Source organism: Mesoplodon densirostris, chromosome 11, assembly GCF_025265405.1.
Source record: "Mesoplodon densirostris isolate mMesDen1 chromosome 11, mMesDen1 primary haplotype, whole genome shotgun sequence".
In the NCBI taxonomy this organism is placed as follows: Eukaryota; Metazoa; Chordata; class Mammalia; order Artiodactyla; family Ziphiidae; genus Mesoplodon; species Mesoplodon densirostris.
In genome coordinates, this window is record NC_082671.1 from 64,886,722 (window position 1) to 64,908,149 (window position 21,428).

General features: G+C 52.2%; 1 protein-coding gene across 1 annotated transcript in view; it reads left to right on the forward strand.

The window, feature by feature from the left end:
• The window catches only part of PHF21B (PHD finger protein 21B), a 96,361-nt gene that overhangs the window by 68,965 nt on the left and 5,968 nt on the right, over nt 1-21,428 (forward strand). The window contains exons 3-8 of the mRNA XM_060112949.1: nt 2,815-2,907; nt 4,929-5,279; nt 7,601-7,741; nt 15,705-15,756; nt 18,131-18,207; nt 20,564-20,618. Coding sequence (XP_059968932.1) covers nt 2,815-2,907; nt 4,929-5,279; nt 7,601-7,741; nt 15,705-15,756; nt 18,131-18,207; nt 20,564-20,618 — 769 coding nt within the window. The remainder of the gene's footprint in view (nt 1-2,814; nt 2,908-4,928; nt 5,280-7,600; nt 7,742-15,704; nt 15,757-18,130; nt 18,208-20,563; nt 20,619-21,428) is intronic.

Genomic DNA, 21,428 nt, shown 5'->3' on the forward strand with positions numbered 1-21,428 from the left:
TTTCTTCTTCCTAATCTGAAGGCCTTTTCTTTCTTTTTCTTGCCTTATTGCACTGGCTAGGACTTCTAGTCCAATGGCAACAGGAGTGGTAAGAGCACATCCCTACCTCATCCCTGATCTCAGTGGAAAAACATTCATCATTAAGTATGATGGTAGCTGTTCATTTTTTATAGATGCCTTTTATCAGGTTAAGGAAGTTAACCTTATTTCTTGCCTTATTGCACTGGCTAGGACTTCTAGTCCAATGGCAACAGGAGTGGTAAGAGAACATCCCTGCCTCATTCCTGATCTCAGTGGAAGAACATTCATCATTAAGTATGATGGTAGCTGTTCTTTTTTTTTTTTTTTTTTGTGGTATGCAGTTCTCTCACTGTTGTGGCTTCTCCCATTGTGGAGCACAGGCTCCGGATGCGCAGGCTCAGCGGCCATGGCTCACGGGCCCAGCTGCTCTGCGGCGTGGGGGATCTTCCTGGACCTGGGCACGAACCCGCGTCCCCTGCATCGGCAGGTGGACCCCCAACCACTGCGCCACCAGGGAAGCCCTAGCTGTTCATTTTTTATAGATGCCTTTTATCAGGTTAAGGAAGTTACTTTCTCTTCCTAGTTTGCTGAAATTTTTTATCATGAATGGATGCTGAATTTTGTTCAGTGCTTTCTCTGCATACATTGAGATAACCATATCAATTTTTTTCTTACTGATTTTCACATGGTGATGCAGCCTTGCATTCCTGGGATAAGTTCAACTCATTCAGGATGTATTATCCTTCATATTATTGCTGGGGGTGATTTGCTGACACTTTGTTAAGAATTTTGGCCTCTTAGTTCAAGAGAGAACCTCTCTGGTCACTGGTGGTTTGGCTGGCCCCAAGTGAGAGATGCCTCTCCCCATCAGGCAGGCTCATGGGGTACAAACGTGGCCATGTGGAACCTCCCCTTCATCAGCTGTAGGTAGTGTTGATTCCTAGAAAAGGGACCTTAGGCAAATGGGCACCCCAAAACACATCCTCTGTATTTGTGTGGGCCTGGAGTCCCTGGGAGCGTGTCATCTCCCATCTCCACATCCTAAATATCCACCCTGCTGCAGGTGTGGCCATCCCATCATGCACTGGAAAGAGCCCTGACTTGGAGGCTGAGATTTGAGTGTGTGTTGGGGTGAGCCCTGGTCATGGCCCCTCCTGAGTTAGCACAGTGGGGACATATATCAAGGGCCCAAAATAGTCCTACCTTTTAAATTTTCTACCCATTGATGGACTTCCTTGGTGGTGCAGTGGTTAAGAAGCCGCCTGCCAATGCAGGGGACACGGGTTCAATCCCTGGTCTGGGAAGATCCCACATGCTGCGGAGCAGCTAAGCCCGTGTGCCACAACTACTAAGCCTGTGCTCTAGATCCTGGGAGCCACAACTACTGAGCCCAAGTGCCACAACTACTGAAGCCTGCGCACCCTAGAGCCTGTGAGCTGAAAGTACTGAGCCCACGTGCTGCAACTACTGAAGCCCACACGCCTAGAGCCCGTGCTCCGCAAGAAGAGAAGCCACCCCAATGAGAAGCCCCCGCTCACTGCAACTAGAAAAAAGCCCGCGTGCAGCAGCGAAGACCCAGTGCAGACTAACTAACTAACTAACTAAATTAATTAATAAAATTCCTACCCATTGATTCCTGTTTTCAGACTCTGTCCTACAGAAATACTTTGTGATGTGGAAATGGCTTTATCCATAGAGATGTATATTGTACCACTGTTTATTAATCGGAAAAGGATGGGAATAAAACCCAAATTCCTAGGAGGATGGGATTGGCTGAGGAAATAGCATGATGTCTGCTGAATGAAAGACTCTATAACCATTAAAGGAGTGATTTATGGAGATTGTAACAACTTCAGGAAACCTTACATGTGTCCTTAAGTACAAGTAGAAAAACAGGTTATACATCACATTCTGTTTGGTGTGAGTGGTGCTGTGTCTTTGGGTAAAATGAGAGTGGATTCCACTCTGGGGAAATGAGGAAAGACAAGTCCAAGGAAACTGGGAAGGAAGGACTCCAAGTTTAGCATGATTTTTTTCTTAATGAACCTTCGCTTCTTCTTTCTTTTTTTTTTTTTTTTTTTTTCTCTACATGGGCCTCTCACTGTTGTGGCCTCTCCCGTTGCGGAGCACAGGCTCTGGACGTGCAGGCTCAGCGGCCATGGCTCACGGGCCCAGCCGCTCCGCGGCATGTGGGATCTTCCCGGACCAGGGCATGAACCCATGTCCCCTGCATCGGCAGGTGGACGGACTCTCAACCACTGAACCACCAGGGAAGCCCCCCTTCGCTGGTTCTTATTAGTAGCCTCCTTTATTTTGTCAAGATATACATCATGGGGGCTTCCCTGGTGGCACAGTGGTTGAGAGTCCGCCTGCTGATGCAGGGGACACGGGTTCGTGCCCCGGTCCGGGAAGATCCCACATGCCGCGGAGTGGCTGGGCCCGTGAGCCATGGCGGCCGAGCCTGCGCGTCCGGAGCCTGTGCTCCGCAACGGGAGAGGCCACAATAGTGAGAGGCCCGCGTACTGCAAGAAAAAAAAAAAAAGGAAGCTAATGTGAGACAGTGATAGTTTTCCGGGGATTCTCTTTCTTTTTCTGGTTTCCAAAATTTCTTGCACGATACATATTACTTTCGTGATTTAAAAGCTTACCATTAAGAGAGGAAAGCAGAGTTCACTGTCTCTAAGGCACCCCTGCGCCGCCAGGCTGGGGAGAGTCGCCGGGTCCCAGCTGGGTGGGGTCGCGTGAGTCCCGGTGCCGTGTCCTGTCTCAGTGCCGCCCTCCTCTGTCTTCCAGGCTTTGGGAACCATCACTGCAGTGCCTGTCACGGGTCCTCAGGTGAGCTCCTTGCAGAGGTTGGCCGGGCAAGGAGCGGCAGTGCTACCTCAGGTAAGCAGCCTGCAGGTGGGCCCCGGGCTGTCTGTCTGTCTGTCTGTCCACAGCCCCTCAGCAGTGAGGTTTAGGTGAGCCCTGAGCTGGGTGTGACGTCGTGGGAGTCCCTTTCCTCTCCTGCCTCCTCTGCCTGCCCTTCAGAGGAGGTGTTTGGACCAGACCCAGTTTTTCACACAGTGAGGAATTGAGAAATCAATTTAGTGGGTCATGACCAGGATTTTTTTTTTTAATGGAATAAACTAGGCTGGACTAGAAGACAGCAGAAAATACCAAGACGCATCATAAGCACTTTTTCGTGAACAATTTTTTTCTGGGCTGGATCACGACGTAATGGAGTTTTTTTTATATAAATTTATTGATTGATTGATTATTTTTGGCTGCATTGGGTCTTCGTTGCTGCACGCGGGCTTTCTCTAGTTGTGATGAACAGGAGCTACTCTGCGTTGCGATGCATGGGCTTCTTATTGCAGTGGCTTCTCTTGTTTCGGAGCACGGGCTCTAGGCATGCAGGCTCGGTAGTTGTGGCACGTGGGCTCAGTAGTTGTGGCTCGCGGGCTCTAGAGCATAGGCTCAGTAGTTGTGGTGCACGGGCTTAGTTGCTCCGCAGCATGTGGGGTCTTCCCAGTCCAGGGCTCGAACCCGTGTCCCCTGCATAGCAGGCAGATTCTTAACCACTGCCACCACCAGGGAAGTCCTAATGGAGATTTTTGAATATGGGTCACAGTCAAAAAAGTGTTAGAAACTCTGGACAAAAGGGTGCATTTCAGGAGACGGCGCAGACGCCAGGCCATAGGCCTGGGTTCCAGCCAGGGTCGCCCGCTGGGCTCTGCACTTTGGGCAAGTCATCTGGGCTGCGTCTCCTCGTCTTCAGAGAGGGTGGTGCCAGTGCTTCCCTGGCGGCCGTGAGGACTGAATCGGGGCACAAAGCCTTTGTAGCCGGGCCTGGTCTGGAGCAGAAGCCTGCTGGGTACCGCCCAGTATGCAGCTTTGCGGGGCACCTGCTGCTGAGCTGCGAGGGGCTGCCAGCTGCACAGGCGACAACGGCTCCTGCCTGTCCTGGGGCTGCAGGCCTGGGCAGATGCCCCCAGCTCGAGGACAGTGAGGGGCGGCTGCCCTGGGCCCTCTTGTCCTTGTGGCAGCCTCGCTGAATGCCCACCTGTGCTGAATTAGACAGGATCCTGTCCCCAAGAGTCTCAGATTCCAGGAGGGGGACAGACAGAGAATCAGACGATTTGAACCCAGAGTGATTGGCCTGAATCAGAAAGATTCATGGGGGCTATGGGAGCCTTGAGGAGGCTCATAGCCTGCCTGGGGGTCAGGGAGGGCTTCCTGGAGGAGATGGTGCTAGAAGCAGGACTCTGAGGGTAGGAAGTCTTGCTAGTCCAAGGTGGAGGCAGGCTTCAGGGGACGAGCACCCCAGAAGGATACTGGAGCATGAGGACACGGGGGTGAGAAAAGGAGGCAGGTGGCAGTGGGGAGACCGGAACCGCAGGCCTGGTGCCACTGGAAGGGGAAGTGGGAGCGGACATAGCACTGGAGACGTCAGCAGAGGCCTTCTGGGGACCTTGGATATGGAGTAAAATGGAGCTGAGCTTTGCCCGTCAGTGACTTGATGGCTGTGAGGAGCTACGGAAGGCTTTTGAGCAAAAGGGAGGGTCAGGACTGGGCTCCAAGGAAAGGCTTCTGCTCAAGGCCAGTGCTGTTTTCCTAGGAGTTTTCACTCCCACGTACACCCCTCAACTGTAAAAGTCCAAGGGCCACCTCTCCCTCTGCCCCAATATATGCGTGCACACACACGCACACAGGCACACACACCCACGACCAGAGCCCCCGGGCCAGTCAGTGCACGCCCAGGGCCCGGGCAGCCTTGGCAGGTCCATGGTTTCTCCGCTGCCATCTCCTCACCTCTAACGTGGGAGTCCCTGACCAGGTCATGTCTGTGCCCCTGTCATCTGCCGTGGCTGTCATCACCCCGTCTGTGTGTCTATCTGACTGTGCCACTGTCCCTCCCTCCCCAGGTTAGGCCAAAGACTCTGATTCCAGACAGCCTCCCCATCACCCCGGGCCGGGACCGGCCACCCAAGCAGCCCCCAACCTTCCAGAAGGCCACCGTGGTCAGTATCAAGAACCCCAGCCCAGCCCTTCCCACTGCCAACAACACCGTGAGCCATGTGCCAACGCCCGGCAGCCAGCCTCGTGCCCTCGCTGCGCCTGCCACCGTCACCTCTCCTCTGAGCAGCGCTGGGGTAGCCTACGCCCTCATCTCCACCGCCCCCAGCAATGCCAACGCCATGGCCCCCAGCACCGCCGTGTCCGTGGTCAGTGACAGCGTCAAAGTCCAGCCCCTCCTCATCAGTGCCGACAACAAGGTGAGGGTGCCTGCGGGCAGGCTCCCCGAGGGGCCAGGTGAAGAGGGCCCGGGCAGAATGAATGACCAGATGGCGGAACGATTAGGTGGCCAAAGGAATGGAGTGTGAACAGAGGACTGAATGAACAGCGTGGGAATGAACAATAAGTGAATGAATCAGTGCATGAATGGGGGGGTGGGGGTGGGGCGTGTACCAGTGAATGAATAAATCAGTGGTAGAATGAATGGTGTGTGAATGAGGGTGTGGATGAATGAATGAATTGGCGTGGGAATAATGGGGGTACAAGGGAATGAATATGTGAGCAAAAGACTGTGGCTGAATGAATTAATACCAGTAGGAAAAGAATGATTGGTCGATGGATGAATTACTTCACTTGTTGGAATAATTAATTAATAAAATGTGTGGCCAAGTGGACAACTGGAAGAGTCTCTGCCAACGGAGGGAGATAGTCAAGGACTTTTTGGACCCTGGGTGCCTGAACGGAATATCTATGATTTGTTGCCAAGATTTAAAACTAAGATCCTCTTCCTGTTCCCCTCTGAGCTCCTTGATGATTGTGTCAGGTGTTTGGGGCTGCACAGGAGGTTCCATTTCCTCTCTTTGGTCTCTTTTCCTCTGTTTCCAATTCAGGGTCCACCAGGCTGCCCCTCTCTTGCTTATGGCCCGTGTCCCCTACTTCCCAGCCCTAGTGTCAGCCACTCTCCTGCAGCCGTATGTTATTGCACTCAGTATATTTCTGGGTATGTTTTTGAGCTCTCCCACTTATGGACAGTATCCCCAAGGATTCTCCAAGCCTAAAGAATTATCGCCAGCCAGGGTCGGATGGCAAGTTCCAGTGAGGAAACGTGCACCCCAGGATGGTACCTGGTCCAGAGGGGGTGCTTAGCAGACGTTTGTTGGTTGAGTGTGCTTTTTTCACTGCAACCTCACTAGCATTCAGTGTTGTCATTTTTAAATGCTTTTTGCTCCTTTAGTTGATGCAAACAGATGCTGGTCGTTGAAAGTGGAATTCCTTTGGTTAGTATTGAACTTGAAGGTTTCCCTGTACTTTTCAAGAATCCTGTCTCCTTCCATGTGACTCATCTGAGGATATTCTTTGCCCTTTTTCTGCGGGGGATCTTACTGTTTTCTTCCCATGAATATAAAAAGGGAGGATTTTTTTCCATCCAGAGAATTCTGGGATTTCAAAATTATGTTACAAAGAAGAACAAAGTCCTTTCCCTTAAGCCAGCAGAAAAATGGGATGCATTTTCTCTTCATGTGTAAGAGCTTCAAATTCACAAGTCACAGAAAACGAAAAAAAAGAAAAAAAAAAGTCTGCTGCAAGTATCTGAGAAAAAAATTCACAAGTCACTATGTGTTCTTAGGAGGGAAAAACAGTTCGAGTCAGTCCTGGTTGAGGCCAGACCCAGGGCTGCTCCTGGTAAATTCTTTTACCTAGATCCATGAAAAAGAACGATTCTTTCCCAATTCAATGTCCAAAAAAATAAATAAGCTAGATGATTCACAGGTGAAGGCAATTGTGGCCTAGGGAGAGGCCGGGCAGCAGAAGTCAATCTCAAACTTCTCAGCTCCAGGCACCTCACCCCAACCAATGAGACCTGAACCCCATGAGGACCGCTGGATCGGGGCTGCTCTGCCTGATGCTGAGTGGGGTCTAGACTCCTCTCCCCCTCTCCATCCCCCCAGGATTGGCAGGGCCCCTCAGAGTGAGCAAAACGGGACCTCCTTTCTCCCACCTGCCCGAACCCCCAGGCCAGGTTTGAGCACCTCAGAAACAGTGGCCTGGGTGTGTGGGGGTGGGTGGGGCAGGGCAGGCAGCCATACAGACCCGGGAAGGGTCCCAGCCCCTCTGCTACCTAACCTGATGACCTCAGGCAGGGAGCAGGTCTGAGCCCTCTCAGCCTCAGTTTCCCTGCATGTGAGCTGGGGAGAAAGAAACCAACCTGCCTTGAGTTCTTGCCACCTGAATCTTCACAGCCAGCCTGGAAGTAGGTATTGCGAAGGTGTGACTGATAAGGAAGCGGAGGCTCAGAGATGTGCAGTGACCTCCCTGAGGGCACACAGCCGGGTGACAGTAGCACAGGATTGGACCCGGGCCTTCTGGTTCCTAAACCAGGACCGAGTCTCGTGCAGACTCTCCTTGGGGTGCAGGCACCCCGTGGACTGGAGAGGTGGGTGCAGGCCTCCTCGTTCCTCTGTGATCGCGCCATTCGAGGCCCTGTGCCCGTCTGGGGCGGACACACCTGGCCCTGGGCTCTGTGTGCCGGCCCTCCCTGGGCCCTCCAGTTCCCCCCCTCACCCCTCTGCCCCGTCTCCAGGTCATCATCATTCAGCCTCAAGTGCAGACGCAGCCCGAGAGCACGGCGGAGTCGCGGCCGCCCACAGAGGAGCCATCTCAGGGAGCTCAGGCCACCAAAAAGAAGAAGGAAGACCGGCCCCCGAGCCAGGAGAACCCCGAGGTGGGTGGCTGTGGTCTGGGGGCCGCTGTAGGACACGGCTGCCCAGGGAGTGGGGATGGGCCTCACTCTGACAAGCCCAGAGCACAGCCGCCCTGGGCAGTGGGAGCTCCAGGCAGCACTGGCCCAGTGAGCCGAGGTCTCAGCCTTTGTGTGTCCCGGATTTGCTGGCCGAGCGGCAGCGTGGGGCAGTGGTTAGCACCAACCATAGACCAGACTGCCTGGATTTGCATCCCAGCGCAGGTGTGGCGGGGTGCACGGGGGTGGGGAGCAGATCGCGTCTGTTTCCTCATCTGTGAGGATGGCACAGGTGAGTCTGCCTTCCTGGCGGCGTTTTTGGGAGGATCCCACGAGTCAGTGTCTGCCGAGGCCCCAGAACAGTGCCTGGGCACTGCTGGCTGTTACCCACCACCCCAAGCCCCCGCTGTCACCACCCGTCCCCCTGTCCTCAGGACCCTCCGTCCAGGGGACAGCGCTGCTCTTGGCACATGTGGCCCTAAAGCAGCCCTGCTCCTCCCTCCACCCCACTGTTCACTGAATGTCTGAAGGTGGCACAGCAGGACCCTGAATGCCTTAAACAGCTCTTTGTGGAATTTTTGGTCACAGCAAGCGACATCCCTGTGTTCCTGCTTGCATCCTCAGCCATCCTGGGCCCAAATCACCACCCCCTGGGCCTTTCTCCATGTGACTGCCCCTGCCTAGCCCCCATTTCTCTCCCTATTGACTAGTTTATCTTACAAGATTCCCTTCAGAAACCATCTCCTCCAGGCAGCCTTCCCTGACCACCCATCCCCAGCAGGCAGAAGAGATCCCTCTGGGCTCCTCCAGTTCCTTCTGATTCTTTTTATCAAAGTGCTGTCATCCAAAGAAGTCATTCATCCATTCATTTATTTGTCAATCGTGTGGCCTTTGCTGCAGGCCAGGCTCTGGGCTGAGGGTGGGGACACTGAGACGGGGCAAATGTAGTTCATCCTGGCTCTAGGGAAACTCACTCCTACTGGCAGACACAGGCACGGCCACTAGGACTTGAACTTGGGTTAAAAAAATGTCAGGTGTCAAGAGAGTTACAGATTCTGAGCTGTGGGAGATCCAGGGAGAAGGAGAGAGCCGTGTTTCCATGTGGAAGGACTGCGGAAGGCCTTGCAGGGGAGGGGCACAATCGAAGGGACCAGGGGAACAGGTGGGGTTTCAGTAAAAGAGCAAGAGGCAGGGGGAGGGCACTGCCTGGGCAGAGGGGAAAGGACTTAGCACTCCCAGGAAAGTCAGCTGGTCTGTTTGGACCGTGGGTAGCATGTGTGCGTGAGAATTTCTAGACATGGGGTTAAAGATAGACATCGGAGCCCAATCCTGGACGACCTGATGCATGCTGCCGAGGTGGAACTGGATTCCTTGGGTAGTGGGGAGCCATGGAATATCTTTGAGCAGGAGAGTGACTTGGTTATTGTGCTTTGACATGTCTAGAAAGCCTGCTGGGAATTCATAGAGTCGACCAGTCACCGAGGCTGAGATGGAGCCAGTCTCCTCTGTGGCCTCAGGCCCATTTCTGTCTCAAGAGAGACAACGCGTTCCATTTGGTGGCAATGCATGAGCCCCTACCATATGCGGGGTGAGGCCTGGGGCCAGCTCGCAGCTCAGGCTCCCATGAGCACCCTTCTGTCCTCCCATGGGGTTTGCTGCACCCTTAATTTTCGGGAAGGTTTTCTGGGTACATTCTCTTTGTTCTTTCAAAGTATATCTTAGTCAATTATTGTGCATTTATACAATTAGTATAATTACATCTAATTACATAATTAGTGTAAATACGTGTAATGACTTAAATAGAACTTGCAATTACAACACGTCCTGGTGTAAAAATCCTTATTAAAGTTGCTTTCAGAAGAGGGCTGGGAGCAGTCGTGCTGCACAGACGCGGGTTTCGTGGCGGCCTTTGAACCTGTTCGTGAAGAATCTAAGTCAGGAGCACTTGAGGCCAGAGCAGCAGTTGCCCCAGAAACTTCACCCGCTGAGCCAGGCGCGGGCTCAGGGGTCCTGGGGTGGGGCGTGGATTTGGGGTAGAGACACTGATGGTTGTTTGTAAGGCTCAGCTGTACGGTGGCTTCTGGGGTAGCGGCTGTCGAAGTCTCAGTGTCCATACACCCCACACGCACAGCACCTGTGAGCCCGCAGGCACCTGTGAGATGAGATGAGATGATAGTGCCCGCCCAAGGCATCGAAGGGACCCGTGCAGTGAGCCCACCTCTCTGCCGAGTGAGCCTTCATAGCTAACTGCGCTTCCTCCCCTTCTCTCCCGCATCCTCCCAGCAGCTCTGCGAAGTAGGTGGGGCAGGAATTAACAGTGTTCATTGTACAAAGGAGGAGGCGGGCTGAGAGAGGCCAGCGTGTCCGCCACTCGACCCAGACAGAACTGGGGCTCCAGGCTTCTGCCCCAGGCCCCATAGGCTCCTTCCTGTCCCAAGTCCTCTGCCTTCTTTAGGACAGAGCCTGGCCTTTTCTGTGCTACTCACTATCCTGGCCTCGGGCAGCATCTGTCCCAGCTGGTCACCCTCAGATTAGCACGTGCCCTGTGGAATGATAGCCAGAGCAGGAGTTCCAGCCCTGTTCCAGCCCTGCCACACGCCAGCCCCGGCCGCCTCTCTGGGCAAGACCTGTGCACACGGATGCTCCCTCCTTCCACGCCATCCCTGCTGCCACAGCCCCGGTTCCTGCCCTGGCCCTGCCCAGGCTCCCAACCCCTAGATGGGTTCTTCTGCAGCTAGAAGGATCTTTCTGCAATTCAGAAATAATCAAGTCACCCGTCTTCTTTTTAAAAAAATTCTTCCATTTAGAATTTATTGAGATGTAATTGGCATATTACATGGTATAAGTTCAAGGTGTGCAACATAATGATTTGATATATGTATATATTGCAAAATGATCACATGGGTAATTATAGTTAACGCATCCATCACCTCACATGGTTATTTATTTTTTGTGTGATGAGCACTTTTAATATCTACTCCTAGCAACTTTCAAATTTACAAGACAGTATTGTTAACTTCAGTCCAATGCTGTACAGTACTTATTTATCATATAACCAGAAATCTGTAGCTTTTGACTACCTTCACCCATTTCCCCCAAGCTCCACCTGCTGCCACTGGCAACCACCAATTTGTTCTCTTTTGCTAAGAGTTCATTTTTTTAAGATTCCATGTATAAGTGAAATCATAGAGCATTTGTGTTTCTCTGTTTGCCTTATTTCTCTCAGCATAATGCCTTCAAGTTTCATCCATATCATCAGAAATGGCAGGGTCTCCTCAATTTTGTATTGGTCACCCCCTTTCTTGAAACCCATCAGAGCACAGCCCCCATTGGGATGGCTTTGAGTTCTCGCTTGGACCATACCTCTCTGCCGCAAACCCTCAGCAACAACAGATAGCATGCAGGAAGAGCCAGTAGTGAAGATGTAGCTGTGCATCACTGTGTCCCAGAAACACAGGCAGTGAGCACGACGGATACTCCAGACTGTGGCCCCCAGGTTCAGAATCAGATGAGGGTGACCAGGCAGCTCCCAAGGGGCAGTGGGTCCCCAAAATTCTTCTGGCAAGAGAGGAGCAGAACCAGGCTTCCCTGCTAGTCCAGGAGCCAGCCTGTGCCTGGGGCCACCCCTGGGCTGGGTAAGGCCAGGGTGACTGCAAACTTGCTATAAGGCGAGGGTAAGCAGTAGGGAGAGAAAATGAAACATAAAACAGAGAAGAAAAGAAGCAGTGCCCAAGGTGAGTCTGTAGACAGAATTGTAAAACACATGATGCAATCTAATGCTAAGAAGGGCAATCAATAAAATCAACTTTTGGAACATGAATTTATTCAAGATGAAGCTAATTTTGTGGCGTATTCATAGCAATGACTTTTAAATATGTTTAGGATACTCAAAGAAGTTAAAAATAAAGGAATAACATCCACTTGAAATAAATAAGGAATAATGAAACAAAAAAATCATGAAAATTAAACATCAGACAGTTACAAAAATTATTTGAAAATCTGATAATGAAAAACGTGATTGAAATAAAAAAATTAATAGGATGAACAGAGGTAATTAGTGCTTTGGAATATGGCACCACTGAGATAGCACAGAGATGCAAAGAAGCATAAAAAATTGTATATATATAATTTTATATATATATAAAATTATATATATATGTATAAATTATATATTCATGTATATATATATATATATATGAAGCAGCAGAACTGAGTGGTGTGGGCGGGGCCTTGCTGAAGGCCAGGGAGCTGCAGGTTGCAGAAAGAGTCATGCATACTGAGGACCACAAGTCTGTATTCAAGTGCAAAAGGACAGGCAGTGTCTATGAGCTGCACTTAGGGTAGACAGGGCTGGGACCACACAAAGGAATATGGAAAGAGAACCTCCGTAAGGCCTCCAGGAGCAGAGAAGGTGCCACAGGACTCTCCTTGACCTTGTTGGGCAGCAAGGAGGCATGATAAAACAGAATCCCACTGAGGCACCATATTTGAAGAGTGAAGTCAGTACAAAGCCGCCGTAAGGAGAAATAAGAGAAAGAGAAGCAATTTTTACCATAAATAAAAAATACTACCGCCAGAGTCCAGTATTCTACTATGAATTAAAAGAAAGAAATCAATACAGTAATCACTACTAAGGAGGAAACTGCAGTGCTGAAAGACAAGGACTGAGGGAAGAGATGGCTAAATGGCCGAAGTACTGGAGAGAGGGAAACGTGAGCTGAAAATGTTCAGGAAAAAATAGGAAGACCATCACATAAATACATAACTGGGGGAGCACAGGGCACCGTAGACACAGCAGAAGACAGAGTGAGACCTAGGAGGCAGGAGTGAGAGAAGTATACAAAACAAGGAAGAATGGATTTTTAAATATTAGGAAGTGGTACCTAGAGAAGACAAGCAAAGAAGATACAACAGGTGGATAATTGGAGGCTTTAAAGAAGAAAACCGGGGTGACGGGGCAGAAGAGCTACAGTAAAACTTGCCCACGGTTCCCTGCGATATGAATTTGGCTATAATGTGGTCGGCAGTTTGCTCCTGTTATGTCAGTGATGGTGGGCTGACGTTATCTTCTGCGGAGGAAGGGCTGGAGGGAAGGGAAGGCTGAGTGGGGAACCAGGAGGCAGAGCATGGGCTCCGCTAGTACTGGCCCAGCCCAGTCTTCCCAGTTCAGGCCAGTGAAGGGGGTGCCAGGACTGGCAGGTTCCTAGGGGCCACTGTCCATTCAGTCACAGGACCCTAGAAGTGACATTGAAACCAGGTGGCACCAAATTGCAGCCTGCACTGGCATCAATTGGCTGAAGCTTGCTGGACCTCAGAACCCCTGTTGGAGCAGATCTGCGGCCACCTCAGTCATTTTTAGTAGTCTTGTGTTGACATGAGCACACGTCTTACAGGATTGAATCTGATGGGCCTGACTTTTCATGGTGTGGTGATGCTTCACTGTTTTTAAAAGATAATTCAAGGGACTTCCCTGGTGGCACAGTGGTTGAGAATCCACCTGCCAATGCAGGGGACATGGGTTTGAGCCCTGGTCCAGGAAGATCCCACATGCCACAGAGCAGCTAAGCCCGTGCACCACAACTACTGAGCCAACATGCCACAACTACTGAAGCCCACAAGCCTAGAGTCTGTGCTCCGCAACAAGAAAACCCACCACAATGAGAAGCCCATGCACTGCAATGAAGAGTAGCCCCCGCTCGCTACAACTAGAGAAAGCCACCGTGCAGCAACCAAGACCTAAAGCAGCCCCCAAAATAATAATAATTAAAAATTTTTTTAATTTAAAAAAAAGGTAATTCAAGAAAATTTATTGAAATAAAAGGAGACTTTAATTTCTATACTGCAAGGACACACCAGGTACCAGGGGAAGTTGACGTGTGTGCTGGGTTGACATTGGGTCACAGCCCAGTAAAGTCACTGACTTAATGGAAACGAAAGGATACGTAAGCATCCAGGCAAAAGCAATCAAGTCGCTTTAGAGGGAGAACAACTGGGCTGGCTTCTCACTTTTCCACAGCAACCATTCAGTCCAGAACACAGGAGAGCGGGAAGAGAGAAGGGAACCCAAGGATCTTAGGTGCAGCCAAGATGTCCTTCACGTTGAAAGGCCACAGACTAAAGGTTTTAAATCTGCCAAGAACTCAGGAAATGATGTACCCATGAGCCATTCATGAGAAACTACTAGAAACTCAACCCCCATCGACCACGAGACACTTGGGAAAGCTTGGCACCAACGCTGGTTGAGTGTCGTGCATATTTAACTACAGAGTAAAACAAACAGGATAAGGGTGCTGGAACAGAATGTAAATATTACATGTATAAGATGACGCATAAATATTAATGTGTAAGATTCACCTAAGTGAACAGAGAGCGAGGGAGAGAAGGTAGGAGGAATAAACTTTCAGATTGTCACGTTTGTAGAGTTGGAACTGTCAGTGGATCGAAGAATATGATTTAAAGCTGACAAATTGAGGCAAACTATTTTCAGCAGCATTGAAGTAAAACCTGGAAAGAAGGAGTAAACAGTCGCTATTTGAGATGCTGTAGAAAACCCAAGAGAATCTCAGTGGAAAAACTGCAGACAATAAGAGAATTCAGCGTGGCGGCGGGTGTGATATTAACTTACAAACGTCAGTAGTCTTCAGAGAAACACATAGCAACCTGTTAGAAGCTTTCTAGACAACTGCATTTGTGATTGCAACAGAAGGATGAAATGCCAAGGAATAAACATGATAATCAATACCTGTTTGAGGAAAAGTTTGAAACCCCTGAAGACAAAGAACAGAAGCACCTTGTGGTTTTGGAGAGGAAAATTTACTATTATTAGGTTGTCGTTATGTCCTAAGTTAATTTATAATTTTAGCATCATCCCAGGAAATATACCAACTGATTCCCTCATTCTCAGAACTGCCGAAGATGGTTTCTAAATTTCACATGAAAAAATAAACAAGAAGAGCCGAGGAAGCTCAGAACAGGAAAAAACAGGGATGGGATTCTAATGCTATCAGATTACTGTAAAGCCTTGAAAACTAAAAGTGAGGTGGTAGCTCATGAATAGATGGGAAGATTTAAGGAATGGAATAGAGGGCCGTGTGTGTGTGTGTGTGTGTGTGTGTGTATGATAATCTAGTGTATGATTCACTCTTCAGTGAAAAGCGGAGAGATGGAATTTTCAATCAATGGTATTGGAAAAAATGAGTGGCCACATGGAATAAAATGAATCCATATATACCATATACGACAGGATGAATGCCAAATCAAAAATTTTAATGGAAAAAGTGAAACTCTAGGTACTAAGATAAAAATAAGCAACTTGCTTTCTAAACTCAGAGTCTCTAGCTAAGATGCAAAAATCCAGACACTGCAAAAGAAAATACTGATAAATTCTACTACGTACAATTTTTAAAAAGTCTATATGGCCAAAAAAAAAAAGCACCAGTGGGACCTAATCCCCACCTCCCTAGATGTGGGCTGTGCATAGTGACCTCCTCCCAAAGGTGACAGCGTGGATGGGGGTGGGGTAAAGAGGGACTTTGCAGAGCGGACGCCTGACAGCCACACCTCAGCCAGGTGATCAAGGTCAACATCACAGCGATCAGCCATGTTGATGGTGCGTGCGATGCGCTGAGGGGATGGGATGAGGGCCCTTCACCTCTGTGGTCTCCCTGCAAAACCCAGGACCCCAGTCTAATCCTGAGAAAAACATCGGGCAGATCCCAGACAAGAGTCTGCCTCCAAAATTCCTGGTCAGTCCTCAAACAGCCAAGGTCATCTAAAACAAGGACAGTCTGAGAAACTATCACAGCCCAGAGGAGCTAAGGAGACAGGATGACTGATGTCATATGGGGTCCTGGGTGGGGTCCTGGGACAGAGAAAGGGCATTAAATGAAAACTAAGGAAACCCAAAATAGAAAAGCTGCGTTAACCCTTCTCTGTTTCCTTCCCTCAGAAAATCGCCTTCATGGTAGCGCTGGGCCTGGTGACAACGGAGCATCTGGAAGGTGAGGACCCTTGTGGCGGAGCTGGGCCTGGCCTGCGGGATGGGGCGGGGGGTGGCTGAATTGGCATCAGACAGAAGCAGTGGGTCTCGGATTCCCAGTCAGACGGCAGCACCCGGGTGTGACCCACCTTCTGCGCGGTTGATGCCAAGTGCCAGGTGGTCATCACAGAGACCAAGGCGCCTGCCTGCTTTCCCAGCCTGTGACTGTGCACAAAACCCACTGTGTCTATTGGAGGGAACTTGTGCATTCCCTGCCTCCAAGTTGGAGGCAGCACAGTGAAGTGATAAGAGCAAGGTGCCCAGCTCGGCCGTTACTAACTACTCAGGCCTGGGCAAGTCACCCAGCTCCTCTGGGCCTCAGTTTCTGTGTCTGTGAAATGGGACAATAACCCACCCTTCCTCCTGGGACTGTTGTAAAGAACCAAGAGGAGTGCCCAGCACCACCTCCCCTGCTATCGAACTGGTCCATGGGCCCTGTCTGCCCCCAAACCCATCGGTGGAAACCAGAACATTATTTGAGCAGACAGGTCAGCGTAACACTACAGGTGCTGTTTGACTGTCCCGATAAGATCAATCACAAATGAGGTCTGTGCGTCGTCATAGAATCTAAGGGCCTGGAAAGCATGGAAACCAACCTTCTGGTTGCACTTGTGGGGAAGCTGAGGCCAGAGAAGTTGATTTTCTTGCTCAAGGTCCCACAGTCAGTCAGTATCAGGCCCAGGCTGGAATCCAGGTCTCCTGACTCCCAGCTCAGGGTGTTTTCCACGATTCTGACCTCACCGCTAAAATTATTTTATAAAGTGAAAACATCCCTACACCCCAGGTAAATCTGGATTTGGGAAGGAAAACTAACTTGCTTTTCCTCCTTAAAATCGAGGAAAGGAAGGGAATGAACTGAATCCCCCAGTGCCCGAGGCACTTACAGGCTTTAATCTCAGGTGGAGATTCTCTCCATCACAGCAGGTGAGTAACTGAAGCTCGGGGAAGGGAAGGGACCTGGGGAGCCCACACAACTCGCCGGGGCCTCCCGTGTACAGCTGAGTCAAACGTGCCCAGGAGGTGGGTCCAGGCCTTTCCACAGCCACCTCCCTTTGCATTCCCTGGGTCTGACTCGCTCTCTGGCGGCAGCTGGGGTATAGATCTGGGTGGAGAGGGACCGGAGTGTGGCCCAGCCACCCAGACCCCCAAGGCTCCACTGACCTGGCCCCAGTGGGCAAGTCTCATCTGAGCAGCCCCTGCTCGTGGCCCCCTTCCTTCTGCTGTGCAGGGCTGGAAGGGGTTCTCTGAGCTTTCCATCTGAATGTCTGAATACTCCTGCTTGAACTTGAGTGTAAGGAATCCAGCTCTGCTTGGCGGCCTTTGAGAGCTATTTATGCTCTGCCTTTGGGGTCATGGAGGCAGCCTGGGGCAGTGGGACTGGCCTGCACATCCAAGTCAGAAGTCCTGTGTTCAAGCCCTGGCCGTGCTGCTTACAGCTGGGTGACCTTGGGCAGGCTCCTTCCCCACTCTGAACCTCAGTTTCTTCATCTACACCGTGAGGAAAACCACATCTTCAGACTTTGCAGGGGTGTCGTGGCGACTGAGATAAAAGCACTCTGCGAATACATTTGGGAATGTTGTGATTTTTATAAATCATCATTGTGAAAACTCTCCTCCCTCTTGCCCATGATACCCTAAATACTTATTTATTTGGACCCTATCTTTTCCCAAAGAGGGTCTGAGTTGCCTTACAGGAAACACACAAATAATACTGAAACAGTTTCAGAGAAGAAATCAGGTCCAAGAGACAGAGATTCGGAAATAATGTCAAAACAGCTACACACAGAGAGACAGGGCCCACCTGGCAGTCAAAGCAAAGGAAGAAAATGAAAATGAGGGGGAGAGAAAACCCAGTTCTCGAGCTGCATGAGGCCCACCACGCCGGCCCCCATCAGGAGGACTCGTTCCTGGCGTCCTGGGAGTCAGGCTGCCGAACAGTGGCTGCACCTGCCCTTCCCAGGAGCCCGGAGTCCCACCCTGCAGCTCAGCCAGGCCAGCGTCTGACCAGCGGGCATCTGCTGTCCCCAGGGTCCCATGAGAGACATCCCCGGGCCAGAGGATGGCACACGGGGCCTTGCTGAGACCAGGTGCCTGGATTCTGGGTACCTCCCATCCTACCACCAGTCAGTCCTTCAGCCTGGGGCCAGCAGGTCCGTCCTGCCTCGAAGTGAGCAATTCCCGGGGCACCCACCCGCCCGGGGCCACTCTGGGGCGCGGAGGCCAGGCAGAGAGGCTGTAGGGCAGGAAGGGATGGTGGCGCCTGGGGTTTGCAGAGGAGGCCTCCAGGGTCCTGGGGCAGGAAGGTGCCAGTAACTGCTGCATCTGTGCCTTTCCAGAAATCCAGAGCAAGCGCCAGGAGCGGAAGAGAAGAAGCACAGCGAACCCCGCCTACAGCGGCCTCCTAGAGACAGAGGTGAGGGACCCGCCGTCTCCACACCAGGGAAGGGGGAGGCTCCCCTCGGCTGGCCTCCCTCACCTGCCCCTCCAGGGATTAGAGTTCAGGGAGTGCCATCAATAATTCTTTCTTTACCTCCTGGGCTCAGAAGCAGTTGAGAGACAGATGCAGAGGATCGGGATGTCAGTGGGGCGCCTCACCTAGGCTGCCCTGGGGGGTGTGGTCGGGATGCCGCTTGCAGCCGGCTCCGATTCTTCACCCTGATTATCCGACATGAGGTCTGCTCGCAGGCAGTGCTGGCCGCCTGGGCCTCCCGGGACCACTCGGGCCCAACTTTGGAGCCCGGCCGGCTTGGCGGAGCTCGTGACTTGGAGAGCCGAGAACGTGAGGCCACAGAGAGAAAGTCCCGGAAGGGGCTGGGCTGAGTGAGGGTGGTTCCTTGTCTCCCCCGGGGAGGAGGGAAGGGAGCGGCCGTGACTCCAGCTGACTTCCCTCCGTGTGGAGGCGCGAGGCCAGGAGCAAGAGACGTGGCCTGGCATGCCCGGCTTTCCCTCCTCCCGACGCCCTGAGCCCATCTCCCCTTCACACGGCGGTACCCCGGCTCCAAGACTGTTTCCTCATGGTGGGTAGCGTGCACTTCCCCCAGAGAGCCGAAACTGGTAAAATAGGGCATTAAAGTGAACTCCAAGACAGGGAATTCCCTCACAATCCAAATCCCGTCCAGACTCCCTGCCCGGGGCCCGCTGCGGCCCTGTAAGGAGATGATGAGAGTAACCAAACACCAGCCAGTGATGCAGTGTCAGGACTTAAGGATGCCTTCCAGGGAGCACCTTGGCCCCCTCCCATCAGCACATTCCCAGGGAAAAACTGAATCCAGAATGAGATCTTCTTGCCTTTGCAAATTAAAGTCCAAAATTCTAGGCTAAAATCCAGATGTCATCTCCCAGAAGCTGGCTCTGCAGAGGCTGCCAGCAGCCTTTCCCAGATGCCCTGGGCTTTCCTAGGGAATACTCCCTGGAATCTTCCCCGAGAATGGAAGCCATTGCCTGAAGGCCCCGAAGTCGGGCAACCCCCTGACATGGAGCCATGTCTGCAGAGGCCAGGGCCTGGCACATTCCAGAGGTCAGCAAGACTCTGCAGGGCCCGGACGAGGGTCACCGATATGCCATGCTCGCTTCCCCTGGGGTGTTCGTCAGCCTGGGCCAGTGGTCCCAAACCTATGGCTCACAAACTGGCCCTCACTGGGAGGGAGGCTCCCGTGGGTGGCCCTGTGGGGAGAGCCCACCTGTGTCTGCGTCGCCTGGCTCCCCAGCCCGCCCGCCTGTCCTTGCTTATACTGTCCCCCGACTCCTGCTCGGAGAACACACGTGTTTATACCTGCTCACTTCCTCCCCAATTTTCTGAGCAAGCCATGTCCTGAGACAGCCCCAAGCGCTGGGCCCCATTTGTGAGAGTCACAGAGCCGTTTCTGCATCTCCACCCAAGGAGACGGTGTGTCCTCTGTACAGTATGGGCGTTGTCCCCTTGGTTGTGCTCACTGATGGAAGCGTCCCCTGCTCTGTGGGCATGGCTGTGACCTCTTCTCCGAAGCCTGTGGCCACGGCCAGAGATGACCTGATTAGCGAATCAAGAGCCGATGCAAAGCCCTGTGACCTTGAGCCCTGGACACATATGTAGCCCAGGAGTAGCCCTCCTGTGGGTCCCTCCCTTGGCCCTGAACACGGCCCAATCATGTCGAGAGAGATGGGTTTACAGCCCATCACCCAAGTCTAGAACCATCTTCTTGCCACAGCCAAAGCCATGTCGAACCACCAAAGTCTGAACCCACGTGGCCTGTGGTTGCTAAAGCCCAGGACTAAAGCCACCTTCTGGAATATACCAGGAACTTCCATCTACCCGTGATGTTTTGGGCACCAGGGGCCACTCTTTGTGGTCAGGGTTCCTGGAACTCATGCCGAGAAGTGGGGTTTAGCGAGCCAGTCCATAATACACCTCATTTCCCCACCTGACCCCAGAACCAGCTGAGAAAGAAGATACAGGAGGAACACAGATGGACAGCCACATGTCAGCTTTGTTACTGATTTGCCCCAATCAGAGAGCCCTAACCTTCCTGAATGAGGCAGATATTCCCACGGGGAGCAGGGATGGACCCGTTGGGCAGAGCCTTTGCTGGCTTTTGCCCTGGCCAACCTGTCTCTCCCCCTCCCCACGCCCCTGTGTCTGTACCCGTTTCTGCCTCTGGCCGTGGGTGTCCGGCTGGAGCCCGGAGCCCAGGATGGGGAGCCTGTCCTGGGTGAGCCCTGGGCGGGGTCAGTGTCACCCAGGAGGGCTCCCCATGATCTGGTGGTTTGGTTTGGTTTTCTGTCCCCTGCAGAGGAAGCGGCTGGCGTCCAACTATCTCAACACCCCCCTGTTCCTCACAGCAAGAGGTAAGCGCTTCTCCCGCAGGGCAGCTTTGGGGCTGGGCTGGGCCGTACCTCCCTCCACAGGCAGCGGCCTGGCTACCCAGCCTGCCCTGTCCACAGCAGCGGCCACATGGTTGCTGACCGGCAGATAGCGCATCACAGCTCCAGGCCCCCTGCGCCATGGCCACACTTGTCCTCACATACCACGTTACCTCCCTGGGCCTTGGTTTGCTGATCTATATAAAATGGGCCCATAATAGTCCCGGCCTCTCAGAGCTGGGACAGTGACAGGAGGGGTGAACGTGACAGCACTTTGTAAACTGTCGAGTGCTGTGTACACGCAGGAACTGTTTTTCCCACTGGATGGTATGATTTCCAGAAATTAAAAAGAAAACTACTTTTTGTGATCATTAAAATACGTGGTTTGGCATCACTCACTAGAATGGATGTGCCTTATGGCTGAAGACGAGCTGACAGTAAGTCACTCTGAGGGACCCCTGGAGCGATGTTCCCTGCGCTGGACAGCTCACAGCTGCCATGTGCCTCGGGGAGCTCAGGGGCCACCATGAACCTGTCTCTGGGCGGGTCCTGGCCATGACTGGGGCAGAGACTGTTACTTCCATGGTGCCCTGGGTGAGGATCCAGGAGTCACTGGGGCCTGTGACCCTCCCATCAGGCCCTGGGTGAGGACCCAGGAGTCACTGGGGCCTGTGGGGTGAGGACCCAGGAGTCACTGGGGCCTGTGACCCTCCCATCAGGCCCTGGGTGAGGACCCAGGAGTCACTGGGGCCTGTGGGGTGAGGACCCAGGAGTCACCGGGGCCTGTGACCCTCC